Below are 14,878 nucleotides of genomic sequence, written 5' to 3'. Positions count from 1 at the left end.
CCTATTCCTTTTATTGAAATTGATTGTATGATAAATGTTTATGAAATCAAAATAATAGTTTCCAAAAAATAAACAATTTGGATTTTTAATTTTTCATCAAAAACATGAATTGTAGGACTCCAAACTTTGTAGGTATAATTAATCATGGTTTTAATGTTTAGAAAAATAATTAAAGATTCAAAGTTAAATAATCACATTAAATGGAAATTTTAATTAACTAGCATAATTAACACTTTATATGCATGAGGTGAAGATTTGCAATATCCAAACTAAATTTATGAGTTCTTATTGTAAAAAAAAACGTTGACTTCTTTAACAAAAAGTAAGATATATGATGTGTGCAAAACTATACACATTATTTATATCATTTATCCCCGATTTTATACATTTTTTATTACAAATCCATTGAGTTTGATACTAAATTATTTGTAACATGGGTTTGTAGGTTCGAATGACGAATTGGTCCAAATAAACAAGAAATAACAACCAAAAGGACACAATTCAGAAACCGAGCAAAACCAGGGAATGAAGCAACAAGGTCCGAAATGGGAATGAAGCAACTTGGTCCGAAGAACAACCGATAGAAAGAACGAAGCCGGAAGAAATGAAAATCAAAAGCAAAGACAAGACTTGAAGATAAAAAGAATAACAAGACACTGGCAAAACTTATGGGCTGTAAAGATTTGAAGACTAAAGAGCAGCTGAAACTTATGGCCCATAAAGATTTCCAGCATTAGTGACACTTATGGGTTGTAAACACCCTTACGACCCATAAAGAACCGTCGGTCATTATTATCACAAAAATCGTCGTCGGTGCAACCAAGATCCAGAAAATCCGGAATAGATAATATCAAAACATTTAAAAAATAAAACTTATGGGTCATAAAGCAACCTTACGACCCATAAAGACTGTCGGTAGGAAACATAATCATGAAAATCTGGAGTTGGAGATAAGATAAGATAAGATAAAAAGTTAAACTTATGGGTCATAAGGATACTGTTGAAAACATTACGAACCATAAGTATTCCAGATTTTCAACTATAAATAGCAACCCGAGTTTCAGCCAAAATCACACCTTTTCTCACATCTCTTCTCTCTAATTAGCTAAATAAACTCCATAGGAGTGCCAAGGAGGTTCCAAGAGTCTCGAGGAGGTCCAAACCACTTCCCGGGAGTTCCGAATTTCTTCCCGAACACCCCGCGAGTAGTATGTCTTTACTTTGTAAGTTTACTTTGGTTATGTTAATTGCTATGTTAGGCTAATAATCTATTAGTTTCGACATTAAGGGCTTTATTTTGTATTATGATTCGAATGTGAAATAGTTATGTGATTTTATTGTTGAAAGGTTTCGTTTGTGTAATTTCTTGAACTTTAAATCCGAAACTCTGTTAGGATTCAAATTAGTTTGTTAATAAACCTGATCAATTTATTAATATGCTAATGACGTTCTTCAAAGTTAAAATATGAAATATGATTTTAATCTTGATAATTAAGGAACAAATGACGGTTTTGTGTTTGTCTATGAATTCAATCTCGTTATAGAAATTATACTATGTGATTTAGTATTTCGAACGGCGTGAACACTAAATGATAATTAATACTTTCATCACATGCAACTCGCACGTTAAGATCCGAACGGCGTGAGCTTAGGGTAGCGAGTTGGCTCTAACTAACGAACTGCGCTTAGTTAGACACAGATGGAGGGAACGTCCGAACGACGTGACGTTTAGTATTGATACAAATCTTTTAATAATAAAAATCATTGCACCATAATTATTGATGATCGTAGTTCGAATCAGAAGTATGAAATACCCCTTGTGTCGGAACCATCTTTAATAATTGTTTGTTCTAAGCTAGTTATTTTATCTCTTTGTTATATGTTAAAAATTTGTACTACTACTATTTAGTTTATGCTTATATAATTTACTATTTACACAAATCCCCCCTGTTACGAATATTAGTTCTAAATCGTTCTCGGTTATAAAGTTGTTAAAACGCAATCCCTATGGACACGAACCTTACTTCCATTCATACTATCCCTAATAGTGTGTAACATAGTGAGTTCACATTTATAAATTTATTTGTTGGAGCTGACGACACCCAACAATATACATGGAGCATAATTATATATTAGGTATTAAATTATTGTAAATAGTTTTTAATTGTGTGTAAATATCTAGAATTGAAAACGTTGTAATGACCATTAGTTAATCAAGGATTTTAATATATGAGGGTCATTCTAATTTTAAGTATATGTTAATTTATAATTTATAGTTATAATTTATAATATTACCACTTACCATATGTTATATCAATTAATGAGTTGTTAAATTTTTGTTTAATGCTGTTTATTTATATTATAGATACCGATTTTGAACCCATTGGGTAATTCAAAATTAGTCAATCAAGGATTCAAAATTAGTCAGCCGGATTTTGACCGATTCACTAATTATTTCGGGAGATATTTTAATATGTTATATATATATATATATATATATATATATATATATATATATATCATTTGATTAAGGTTTTGATTAAGCATCCTTAAAGGTTACTATAAATACGGATTTTGACCCATTTACTATTTCATAATTAGTCAATCAAGGATTTTAATATATGAGGGTCATTCTAATTTTAAGCAATGTTATAAAAGTAGGTCTACAAGGCCGAGTAGTCTCCGAGTACTCGCTATAAGGTATGGTGCCGAGGGGAGTTTCTTTACCTCCGCCTAGTTTCTAAAAATTATTCAAAGGTGGTCAACATTAGCCAGAATTATATCTAATCGGTTAACTTGGGTCTATTTTGACTTAAAAAATACAACATAATTCGTATTTTTATAATATTAAAGAACGAATATCATTTTTATAATTAATGATTAACATTTTTTAGAATAATTTAGTGTTTAAAAAATGTATCTCTCTTATATATATTGATATTCACTTATTTTGTTATAAGTATTAGTAAACTTATGATATTTGAAAATATATATTACCCAAAAATTAATTTTCTTTATATTTATCATGTTCGAGTACTCCGAGTACTCCCTCCAAGGGGGTCGGCAGCCTAGGGACCGCCTAGCGACTTTTGCAACGTTGATTTTAAGTATATGTTAATTTATAATATTACCACTTACCATATGTTATATCAATTAGTGATTTGTTAAATTGCTGTTTAATGCTGTTTAGTTATATAAATACCGATTTTGAACCCATTGGGTAAATTAAAATTAGTCAATCAAGGATTCAAAATTAATCAATCGGATTTTGACCAATTCACTAATTATTTTGGGAAGATTTTATAATCAATTAAAGATATACGGTAATTATTTAAGGGATTAAATTGATGATTAATTATATTGATGTAATTAAATAAATTAGTAACTTATTTTCTTAATAAGTTTATTCCTTATGTTAAATATAGTCTAGATTTAAATATTTAAAGATTTAAACATATGAATTGAATTATTTTGTATTTATTTGTATTTATAATATACTTTAATAACATTACATTTTATTAATTCAATTTTTCAAAATCCGTTAACGCTCGTCCCATATTTTTAGTCCATGATTTGAAAGCTAATTCAAATTCCTTAAATTTATGTTTTTAATTAATTCCGCACATACATTCCTTTTTTATTCAAATCTTCCAAAATTTAATCCTTTACACTATCACACCCCATGACATATATAAATACCTCACTTTCACACCCCATGACTTACACTATCACACCAAATATAGCTTAAACGACTTATTTTTTGTCTCTAAGGTTTATATTTTCTGTTGTTTATATCACTCATTTTGTTTGTTAGTTTTGTTTGTTAAAAGTATTATTGTTCATCAACAAATGTTTTATTTATTTTATATTTTCACCACCAGAAAACATCACCATGTTGAACCAATTGGATGTTCTTAGCAATGACTGTATTCTCAAGCTTCGTATTCTAAAACTTTGGCGTCTCAAGGATAATTCAAAGTCCGGAGAAGTTTGGTTCATTGAAATGATCGTGCAAGATGAAATGGTAGTGTTACACATTCATTAATTTTACTATATTTTTCATACAATTTTCTACTAATGTTAATAATAATGTTTCAGGGTAACAGAATGCAAACATATGTAAGGAAGCTATGCATCCCGAAGCATGATGCATGGCTTGGTGAGAATTGATCTTTGATTGTGAAGAAGGCTTCTCTTGGAGCCAATATGTCGACTCACAAATACATTGACTGTCCACACAAGCTTTGTTTCACAGCCGAAACCCGTCTGTCAAATTCCTACGAATTTGAAGGTCACTTGTATGGATTGAAGTTTGTTAGTTTTGATGACATAAAAGCCAAAAACTTTTCCCAGAATGGAACTATTGGTTAGTTGTGGCTTGAGTCAATATGTGGAGTTTGTGACTGGGCTACTATCGCATTATTATTTATAGTTTTGTTTTTAGGTCTTATAGAATTTTATTATATTTTAGTTTTTTTAATGGCCAACAAGTTATATTGTAGCTTTTAAACTTTCAATCAATTGTTCAAAGTATTACCATAATTATATAGTTATTTATCGACATATAGATGTATAATTAATATAACTATGACAAATATTTAATAGTTGATTTGACTAACAATAATGATTTCCTTAATACATATCAATATAAGTGTTTGAATAATTGTATTTTAATACGTTTATAAACTTCTTATATAATATTATTGTTACGAGATTTTAATACTTTCAGACAAATTAAACTTAATCAAATTACTAAGTCATTTTAAGATTTCTCAAATTTCGACACATATACATTTTTTATTTCTAATTTTATTTTTTACTTTGTGATTGATTTTTTCTTTTTATGGTAATGGTGTCAACAAATGGATTTATAAACATTCAATTGAGTATTTTTATATTATTTTCTGCGATTGTATTTAAATGTGATAGGCTAAAACAAGAAGAGTTTAAGAATCATAACAATAATTGCATTCTTATTTGATCGTTCTCAAAGAAAGTTTAGTGAGTAGTTCAGTAAATGAAATAGTTTCATAAGATTATAATTATTATGTATGGCTTTTACACATTCCATTTTTGGATACATTTCAAAAACATAACATTTATATAAAAATATTTGTTCATATAAATACAAAATTTACAATATATTAACATATATTTATAATTGACGTTTTTTATATAATTTTCTCATGTTTAGTACACGGGTCACTAACCTATAACCTATTAAAGCATATATTTTCGAACGTTTTTCTTAATTTTACAAGGTTTTTGGGCATGTAACATATGAATTAAATAGATTTTGCATCTTTCTTTCTTAATGTATTATTTTGGTTCATGATTTAAATTAAAAATATGATTGAACTTGTAATTTTACTCTTATAAATACTTTATAATTCATATAGAATTATATTTTTTTCTTAGAAATACAACTTTTACAATTCATTATAGTGTATAACATATGTATATATATGAAATATTATATATTTTCCACCTGTGTGGTAAACGGTTCTTTGATTTACTAACCCGTGTTGAACATTTCTATTTTTATTTTAAGATAATTTATTTTTTACAAGCAAATCTTAGTCTTTGTAAATTTATATTTTAAATCTGTGACAATGTTTATTTTCCTAAATATCTTTTTATACACACAAAATGTGATATAATAATATCGGTATGAATGTTTTATTTTTAAAATAAATCACTTCAAATTTTGGTTAGCCACTTTGAATTAGTAGTGCATAAATATATAAAACCTTATTAAAAAAGTCATAAATAAATATTATTATATGAAATAACTGGATTTGCGTATTATATATCATAATTGTCATGACTCAAGGGGGATCATTAAAACATCATTTATTATTTTTAATATTTTTTTATGAACAATCTAAATTATGAGTAATTTAATTAAATTATTTTTAACACATAACCATTTTCTTACGCAACGACACAAAAATAAGTTCGGAAATGTTAGATAATGAAAAAATGAATTACTTGAAGACAATGTTGGATTCTCAACATCCTTTGGTTCAAGGATATTGGATGGTAAGTGATTGTTTTAAAAATGATACCGATATGGATTTAAAGTTGTGCATTATTGGAACAAGGCAAAAAGATGCAAGAACTTACAACATGGCAAAAAACTTCTAAGTTGCAGCGTTAATTGTTGATGATATTGGTGACACAATAAATAAGCGCGATATAATTGTAACAACTCAAAGCAGATCTCTAGCAAAAGTTGGAATACATATGAGATATCCGTTTTACTTACGGTCAACTATATGTTGCTTTTTCAAGAGTGAAGAGTATAGATTGTATTAAAATGCATATTTTGGATAAGCAATGTAAAGTTACAAACAAGACAACAAATATGGTTTATAATAAAATATTTAGCAGCTTATGAATTTGTATTTTAAAGTTTTAAATTATGTTTCCAAACAATGTACTATAAATATTTTGTTTTAGTAAGTTTATGTTTTTAAGTACTTTGTTTACATAGGAATATGAATTGCAAATATATCAAATAATTCTCCACATAAACATATGAAACAAACTTTTATCATCTGAAATATGTCTTTTGTTGACGATTTCTATATTTCCACCCGTGTACGTCCACCCGTGTCGTACACGGGTCAATAACCTAGTAATTATATATTAGTTATTAAATTATTGTAAATAGTTTTTAATTGTGTGTAAAATATCTAGAATTGAAAATGTTGTAACTTATGGGTTACACCCATGACACATAGATAGCATGGATTAAGGAGAAAAAAGATTATAATATTATAAAAAAATTATATGCTAGGATCGAATGTGGTTAGGACAACTAAGCATCATTATATTTGTTTATTAGTACAGTAAGATAAGATGTCGTTACCTGTACAATTTAGCCAATTTGGTACCCATCAAGTATTCGTATCGTTACCCGAACCGATTCAACTTATTTGTTACTCATACAGTCGTACCGGTACCAACATCGTTGGGGTTTGAAAAAAACACAAAGTGGTACATAAGCGGGTACAATACCCGTTTGTACATGTATTAGTACCCGTACCATACTGATAATTTAGGTACGTGTATCGCTACTCATTTTTATTGATTTCGGTACAAGTACAATCGGGTACAGGTATGAATATACAAGTATTGTATCGAGCACATTCCTAGTTATATATGGTACAAATGAAATTAAACTACTAAACATATAAATAACATACTAATTATTATTACTCTCCATATTTAAACTATAGTATTTAGGCATGGAGCGTCAAATTGTTACTATTGTTCCAAGTTTTACGCCCCTTTAACCAACTGAGCTACAAGGCGGGGACAACAAATTGTTACTAAGATATATATACATACTTGGTTTTAGAATGTGTGATGTGCTCCAATGTGTTTTGATCCAAAAGTCGGCGTGCAATGCACACTGAGTTGATGAAACATATATATTTTATTCAACACAAAATAGTTCATTGAAGGTAAAACAGTCTTTCTGCATCGTAATTCAGATGTCCAACCAAACAATACTTATTGACTCGACTCTTAATGACTCATAGTCTCTTAACTATTCAGACCTCTTAATGATTCAGCACTTAATAACTCAACACTTAACAAACAATTCCTTACTAAGACACTTAAACATCGGGGCTGGTTTAAAACGCTATTCAGAAAAAGGGAAAAACCAAAACAAAGAAAAAAGAAAAATCAAAATGGGCTTTTTGTATACTTATCAAGTTAAGTCCAAATAGGCCCAAAAACCATTCCGTAATGGGCTTATCATTTCACCATACCTGCCCTCAAAAACCCTAATCCAGAACTACTACTACTACCGCTACATATTATTATCACATCTTAATAGCAGCCGTCTCATTGCAGATCGGAGGCTGAAGAAGTTTGTGCAGCAATGGGTAAACACACCTCTCCGTTCATAATTTCAATAAATATGATTCAAATTTGTGTGTTTTGAGTTATTAATTAGTTGAAATGGCGTGTGATTTTGATGAACAGGTGCGTATTCATACGTGGGGGAGCTATGGAGGAAGAAGCAGTCGGATGTCATGAGGTTTATGCAGCGGGTCAGGTGCTGGGAGTACCGCCAGCTTCCGTCCATTTTTGGGGTTACTCACCCGACCCGACCCGATAGGGCTCGGCGGATGGGTTACAAAGCCAAGCAGGTAGCCTTCTGTTTATTATTATTATTATTGTTTGTTTGTTGGTTTTGTAGATTCAAAAGTTACGGATGCTTGATTTACATTTTGATGATTAGATGTATCTATTAATTTAGCTTAATTGTTCATTAAGCACAGTTTTTAGGGCTTGTTTGTGTTTTAAATGGCTGCAAAATAATTGTGATTTGTGTTGTATTTATGTTGATTTTTAAGAAAGTTTAGGTGAGTTTGATAGAGGACTGAAAGGATTGTTTGAGGTGCTACATTTGGTTAAGCAAAGTTATAAGGCTAGTTTTCTATGGAAGAATAAATCGGTTGCACGTTGGTCACTTGCGTTGAAAAAATGTCACTCAATTTAAATTTTTGGGCATTTGATGTTTTACTGGTTTATATTGTGTATGTTGGATGTGTTTTATTGGTTTATATTGTTTAACATATATGCTGACTATGTTTATATTATCTATGAAGCTGATTTCTAGTTGTTTGAATTGTATGCTTGATTGGTCACATGCTTATTGGTATTTTGAAACCTAAAGATTTTATTTTTTAGAGTATTTGCTTTGTAAAGGAATCATAAGTTATGTGCATTGAAGGATGTTAGATAATTTGTATTTTTCATACATCTTTTGTTTAGGTTTTGTGTTATGTGTTATGTTATTTATACTGTTTACAGAGCCAGTAAAATGTTATTAACGTACATGGCTATGTGATCTATCGAGTGCGTGTGAGGCGTGGTTGAAGGAAGAGACCGGTTCCAAAAGGTATCGTTTACGGGAAGCCAACAAACCAAGGTGTCACTCAACTCAAATTCCAACGCAGCAAAAGGTCAGTTGCAGAGGAACGTGCTGGCAGGAAGTTAGGTGGTCTTAAGGTTCTCAACTCTTACTGGCTCAATCAGGTATGTGCCATTGCATCTTCTTATTATGCACATACGTATATATGGTTCTGTACTGAGATTACAAGCATTGGATGCAGGACTCGACTTACAAGTACTTTGAGGTTATCTTGATTGACCCTGCACATGCTGCAATCCGCAATGATCCAAGGATCAACTGGCTCTGCAACCCTGTGCACAAGCGTAGGGAGCTTAGAGGACTCACTTCTGCTGGTAAGAAGAACAGAGGGCTTCGTGGTAGAGGACATTTGAACCACAAGATGCGCCCTTCAAGGAGAGCTACTTGGAAGAGGAACAATACTTTGTCTCTCCGCCGTTATCGTTAATTGTTTATGCGGTGTCGTTTTGTTGTATGTAGACTTGGTGATATACTAAATTTTGGTGTTTTAGAATTTGGATTAAGAATGTTTCTTGTGTTGGTTTTGATTGAAACTTGGGAACTCGTTTGTTGTTTTGACGTTTTTGTTACTGTTTTTGGTTATAAAGTTTCTTAATAAGTGATTCGTAGCCTTCAAAGTAGTAAAAAAGACCAAGATGAATGACAGTTTGATTGAAGAAGCAAATAACAGATCTTCAATTAATTATTCTATGTATTATTTAGTTGTAAAATTATGAGATGGTCTCAATATATGCAAAACAACACCAATACAACATTAGACAACATGCTATATTCTTGAGTTTTCTAGTGACGATAGTTAACATAATGTTGATGAGAAATTAATAAAGCAAATCTGAAATCACAATAAACTCTTGACTCATAACTAGCTGAATAAAACCTAGTTTGCTCGAACTAGTTGGCTTGCATAAACAATCTGATTAGAGTTCCTTTCTATGACAATTGTCAAGTTAAGTTAAAAGCTCGGACAATGCTAGACCTGATTCATACATATCGAAGGCCCAACGTGAAGACGAACACATCAAAATTGGTGCCCATCTTGAGGCCGTGGATAAGTAAAGCGGAACAGTAAATGTTTACGCTTCCTCAATGAATAAAACGTATTCTTTATCTTTTATGAAGAAGTGAACCGAGCCGTAATCAATAGTAAAAAGTGTTCTCTCTTTTTTGGTTCGATGCTTGTATATATATAAAAATTCAAAATACATGCGTAAATGGTAATTAATACGACCTTGACTTCGATTGTTTAGTATTAATTAGCTTGTTGAAAATAATATATTAATAATAATAATAAGTAGAAGACTAGGGTTTACCATGAGTAGAAAGTGAAACAATTACAACATCTTGATTGATGCAGCATAAGGAAATTGATATTGAAAATGGCGGATACTTCTTCTTCGTCTTCCAACGATGAGCGATCAGCTGCTGCTGCTGCTGCTGCAGATGGAGATCCTGCTGCTAATCTTCCTCGCACATTCAAGTATTTATTAGGTTCGTGTTAGTTAGTAACAGTATCATACTTGATCATCATCTTCAATTGTTTTATATAATAATAATAATAATAATAATTCCAATTTCTCTTATCGATTTCAAAACCATATGTTACATGTAGCCACAGAGTTTTTGTCCCGGGGGATTCCGTTCATCTTCAATTCATGGATTGTCAGACACTTAACCGAAGAAGCTTACGCGCTAACTACTGTTACCATCACTTAGATTCACTCTCACAACAAGTATAAATCATAATATCATGTTGAATTATAAATTGATTGTGTGCCAAATAGACCAGGAAGAATGTTGTATATTGATTGATTGATTGACTGTGTACCAAATAGTGTTACATTGGATCTGATGTTTATATATAAACAACAGTATTACACATAGATACCTTCTAGATGCAATAACTACATGATGTAGGTACTTGTCTAAGTCTAATAATAATGTCATGCCTAGACATCTGCAATTATCTGTGTTTTTTCGACATGCCTACCATAACCTTTGTTTACTACCAATTTAACCAGAATATTAACAGGATTATATTATTATATACCCGATGTATAGGAGACTTGCTTGATGTATACGAGGTTGTATTCACTGTTCACCATCAAAGTATGCAAAACTAGCCTTTGAGCTGACATAAGTTTCTATAAGTCGGTATCTGATTCTATATTTGGCTTGTTGTTATTGTATGAGAATAAGGTTGAGGCATTCCACCCCCCTTTTTTCCGTATGCATGAAATGGGCGTTTTTTTTTCTTTTATTATCATAAGGAACCAAGGAGACTTCAGTTTGCACCTATTTCTAGAATTTTTTGCTATTTGTTATCGTATGTCTCATAGTTTTTCTTTGAAAAATGCAGCTGTATACTGTGCAGTTTTACCTATTCGTCACATGTGTCTTGTTCCTTAGTCGAGAGGGTTTCAGGAGAGCATGCATGAGAGCAGACATTAGATGGTATCATTATATTACTAAATTACAAGTAAACATATCTAATCCAATGCTTTATTGTGTATTTGTGTATCTACTACTTACACATGACCATTAAATTGAACATGTTATGGCTAGTTTGAATCATAAATGTTTTTTTTACTTGTATCTTACAATTTTCCCCTTTTTGGCTCAAGCTGTTTCATTTCTTGACTTATTGTGGATATTAATTATAAAAAATGTTTTTTTTTTACAGCAAAGGTGCTTTAACGGGTGAAAATGCAGCACAACTAATGAAATTAGCCTGGATAACTCTCCCATGGGGAGTGTTTATTACAATTGTTGGATGTGTATTTGTCTTCTGGACACAAGCTTTAAGTTTCACAAACTCATATGGTCAAGCCATCTTAATTAATGGTAATATGTGATTTCTGCTTTTAAGATTTCAAAAGTTTTTACTAATAAGGCTATGGAACTAAACTTTCAACTGAATTTTATGTTAATTTGCAGCATTTGCTTGTGTTTTGGAGCTTTTGGCAGAGCCCTTGTATATACTTTCACAGAATTTGCTTCTTCTCAAACTTAGATTGATGGTTGAAACTTTGGCAACTCTTCTGCGATGCATAACCGTTTACATCTTTATTGTCATGCAAATTGACACTGTAAGTGATGTTGATATCCACCATAGTGGCTTAATACTTATATTTTGGAATTAATATAAAAAGTTTAATATTGTATTGCAGGAGAGATCTATTGTTTTTGCATTGTCTCAGACTGCATACGGAGCTTGCATTTTCTTGTGCTATTGGGGCTATTTTCTACTTTTACATGAATATAAAGTTTCTGTTTTCTTTCCTTTCAGGTATCAGTTCTCTTGAAACAAATTCACTTTAGCTCTCACAAAATGCTTAATTTGAGATACTTTTGCACCAATAATCATCATTTATTTTTTGTTGTTATGCTATTTTTGTCATGCAAATAACACAATATATATTCAGGGTAGGAAACTATGATAAACAACTCTCAAAAATGTGTACATTATTCACTCTTCAGTCATTCCAGAAATTGATTCTTCAAGAAGGAGAAAAGATGGTCCTTGTGTGGTTTGATACACCGTATAATCAAGCTGTATATGGGCTCGTAGACAAACTAGGTAAGTATATGCTCAATTATGCTGTATCTGTTTTAAATTATGTTATTTATATGGATGTAGATGTAGGTACGCAGATAAAAATTATGATACCATTGCATTGTTGATGTGATGAAGTGAGGCAAGAAATGTGTTTAACTGATTTTTCTAACGAATCATGTATTATGGTTTAGGTAGCTTAGTTGTGAGGTTGGTGTTGCTTCCTTTTGAAGAAAGTTCATATGCAACATTTGCAAGGTCTGCGTCAGGTTTAATTCTCTTCATGGCTTTATCTTGTTGTTTCATGCTGATTTAGTTACTCATTTAACTAATCAATAATCTGTAACTTTTATATTTATTTATGTATTGACAGGAGAGGATGTGCAGAAGAAAAGGAAGTTACAGACTTCACTAAGAGATGCTTTGAAGCTTGTTATGTTAGTTGGTATGCTAATATGCTATTCTAGTTAACTTGTAATATATGGGGTGTGTGTGCGTATAATTTTTTGTCACATTGTTTAATGTTTCTGTAACATGTTTTGTAGGATTGGTGTTTATGGCATTTGGGCCTAGCTACTCTTATACTCTCATAAGATTATTATACGGTCGCAAATGGAGTGATGGGGAAGCCTCCGCAGCTCTAAAATATTACTGCATGTATGTAGTTGTTTTAGCTATGAACGGTAAGCTAATATAATTTATGCAATATTTTACATAACTTTAATAAATATATAAGTTTTGCACCAAACTGGTTTATTTTCTGTTTTTATAGGAACATCTGAAGCCTTTTTGCATGCAGTAGCAACAGAGGATCAGCTCAAGCATTCAAACAATTCCTTGGTTTTATTTTCATGTATATATGTAGCTCTCAATATTCTCCTCATTCGGTCTGCTGGTGCAGTTGGATTGATTTTTGCAAATGCTTTGAGTATCCTTTATTCTAGTCTTTGTGTGGTGTTTGTGGTTATATATGATTTAAAAAGTATATAACACTAAATCTTATATACCAGATGATTAAGTCATATGAATAAAATATACACTTTGGACACCTTTGATATTATGTTTTCTTGACTGCTTGTTAGACATGGTTTTCCGTATAATTTACTCTGTCACATTTATCAGACGCTACTTTCAGGTATTTAACTTTTATATCATTACACTAAATCTATAGTTTTGGTTTAACCTATTATATATCCATGCAGCAGGATTCTTCATCTTTTTCCTTCCAGAGCTGTTTACCTGGTGGTTGGATGGTTTTGTTATTATCAAGTGCAGTCACTCTTATTTCTGAGAAAGTATTTCTGGACCGCGATAACTTTTGGCCAACATTTGCCATTCACTTTTCTATTGGGTTCACTTGCTTCTGCTTCGCATCATTTGTTATGTAAGTTATCTTGCTGTCTCTTTGATATACATTCTCAATGTGAATAATAATAATGTTTTTTTTTTCTCTTTTTTGTTTGCAAACAGTTACCGGAAGGAGAGATCTTTCATCAACAAAGTTGTCCGCTTTCGTGAACATTCTGACTGAAACTAAACGTGTTCAAGGCAGGTGAGAAAAATCTATGACTATACAAACCTGCTCCTGAATTCTGAATATCATAGGGTAGGATAAATGTACCTATTTATCACTTTTAACTGAATTTTAGACTTTTTACTTTCACAAGACAAATTTATGTCCTTTCATTTTGTGTATTAATTTCTTAAATGATTAGAATTTGCCAAACAGTTAAACATTTGATGTTACAACCCTTTTTATTGCAATTTTTATCTGGTGGTTCTTGGTTTTAAAAAGCGTCTCAGGCGCCTCATGCACATCTGGGTCAAAATTGGTCAAAGCTAAGAGTTTCAAAACGCCCTGCAAGTACACTGGTTAATTTTATTTTGTTTATATGTTTAGGCAAGCAAGAACATGAAGAAAAAACCGGTCTTCTGATATGGCGCAATCTAGATCCAACTTTATTTCAGGTATCAAGAACTAACATACTGTCTTTGTGAGTCATGTATAGAAAAGCCTCATGTTACCCTTGAATGACTTGCGAACATGAGTATAAACTATATTACATTTCAGTTATTTCATTAGATTTGACAACCGGTGTTAGTTCTATAATGCAATGAAGTTGTTGTAAGAGTGTAAGACTTTATATGAGGCAGTATCTGACATCATTTTGTTGGACCAGTTGGTCGCTCCGACTCGTTGTGTTTAATGGTTGTGATATGTGCATTTTCAGTTGTACCTTTACAAAATCGAGTTGTCCAACGACCATTGTTCTTTCATGATTCAAATTTGATCATATGACGGCATGGTCAAATATGAAGTTGGACTGTATCTTTTTGTTAAGAGTTACCTTGACCTTCATGGCTGGATT

The 14,878-nt window shown here is 31.3% G+C and overlaps 1 protein-coding gene and 1 pseudogene across 3 annotated transcripts; both read left to right on the top strand.

The window, feature by feature from the left end:
* The first annotated feature begins 7,853 nt into the window (after positions 1–7,853).
* Positions 7,854–9,547, top strand: LOC143633212 (large ribosomal subunit protein eL15z-like; annotated as a pseudogene). The gene is made up of 4 exons (XR_013153639.1): positions 7,854–7,901; positions 8,002–8,169; positions 8,864–9,060; positions 9,138–9,547. The product of XR_013153639.1 is annotated as a large ribosomal subunit protein eL15z-like (transcript).
* Positions 9,548–10,332: 785 nt separating this feature from the next.
* Positions 10,333–14,622, top strand: LOC143633146 (uncharacterized). Of its 2 annotated transcripts, XM_077101505.1 has the most exons (15): positions 10,333–10,444; positions 10,566–10,654; positions 11,313–11,407; positions 11,637–11,797; positions 11,891–12,042; positions 12,124–12,242; positions 12,379–12,533; positions 12,704–12,778; positions 12,883–12,954; positions 13,055–13,192; positions 13,282–13,437; positions 13,592–13,644; positions 13,715–13,893; positions 13,980–14,061; positions 14,410–14,622. In XM_077101505.1, exons 1-14 carry the CDS (start codon positions 10,333–10,335, stop codon positions 14,038–14,040), a joined length of 1,617 nt encoding a protein of 538 aa, XP_076957620.1. In that variant the 3' UTR covers positions 14,041–14,061; positions 14,410–14,622. The 2 variants fall into 2 exon arrangements, with proteins under 2 accessions (XP_076957620.1, XP_076957612.1); XM_077101497.1 differs by lacking the exons at positions 10,333–10,444; positions 10,566–10,654 and having other exon boundaries at positions 11,307–11,407; positions 13,712–13,893.
* The last annotated feature ends 256 nt before the right edge of the window (positions 14,623–14,878 follow it).

The sequence above is a fragment of the Bidens hawaiensis genome, unplaced genomic scaffold, assembly GCF_021521415.1.
Source record: "Bidens hawaiensis isolate Kalapana, Puna unplaced genomic scaffold, B.hawaiensis_p1.1 tig00000512_1, whole genome shotgun sequence".
Lineage (NCBI taxonomy): Eukaryota > Viridiplantae > Streptophyta > Magnoliopsida > Asterales > Asteraceae > Bidens > Bidens hawaiensis.
The sequence above is the reverse complement of the archived record's forward strand: the minus strand, read 5'-3'. Positions and strand labels throughout refer to the sequence as shown.

What these genes read in the sequence shown, in the direction of transcription:
- LOC143633146 (XM_077101505.1), top strand. Translation starts at nt 10,333, where the DNA reads ATGGCGGATACTTCTTCTTCGTCTTCCAACGATGAGCGATCAGCTGCT. An exon ending in TCAAGCCATCTTAATTAATG is followed by an intron (nt 11,798 to 11,890) that starts GTAATATGTGAT and finishes GTTAATTTGCAG; the next exon opens with CATTTGCTTGTGTTTTGGAG. An exon ending in TCTGTTTTCTTTCCTTTCAG is followed by an intron (nt 12,243 to 12,378) that starts GTATCAGTTCTC and finishes ATATATATTCAG; the next exon opens with GGTAGGAAACTATGATAAAC.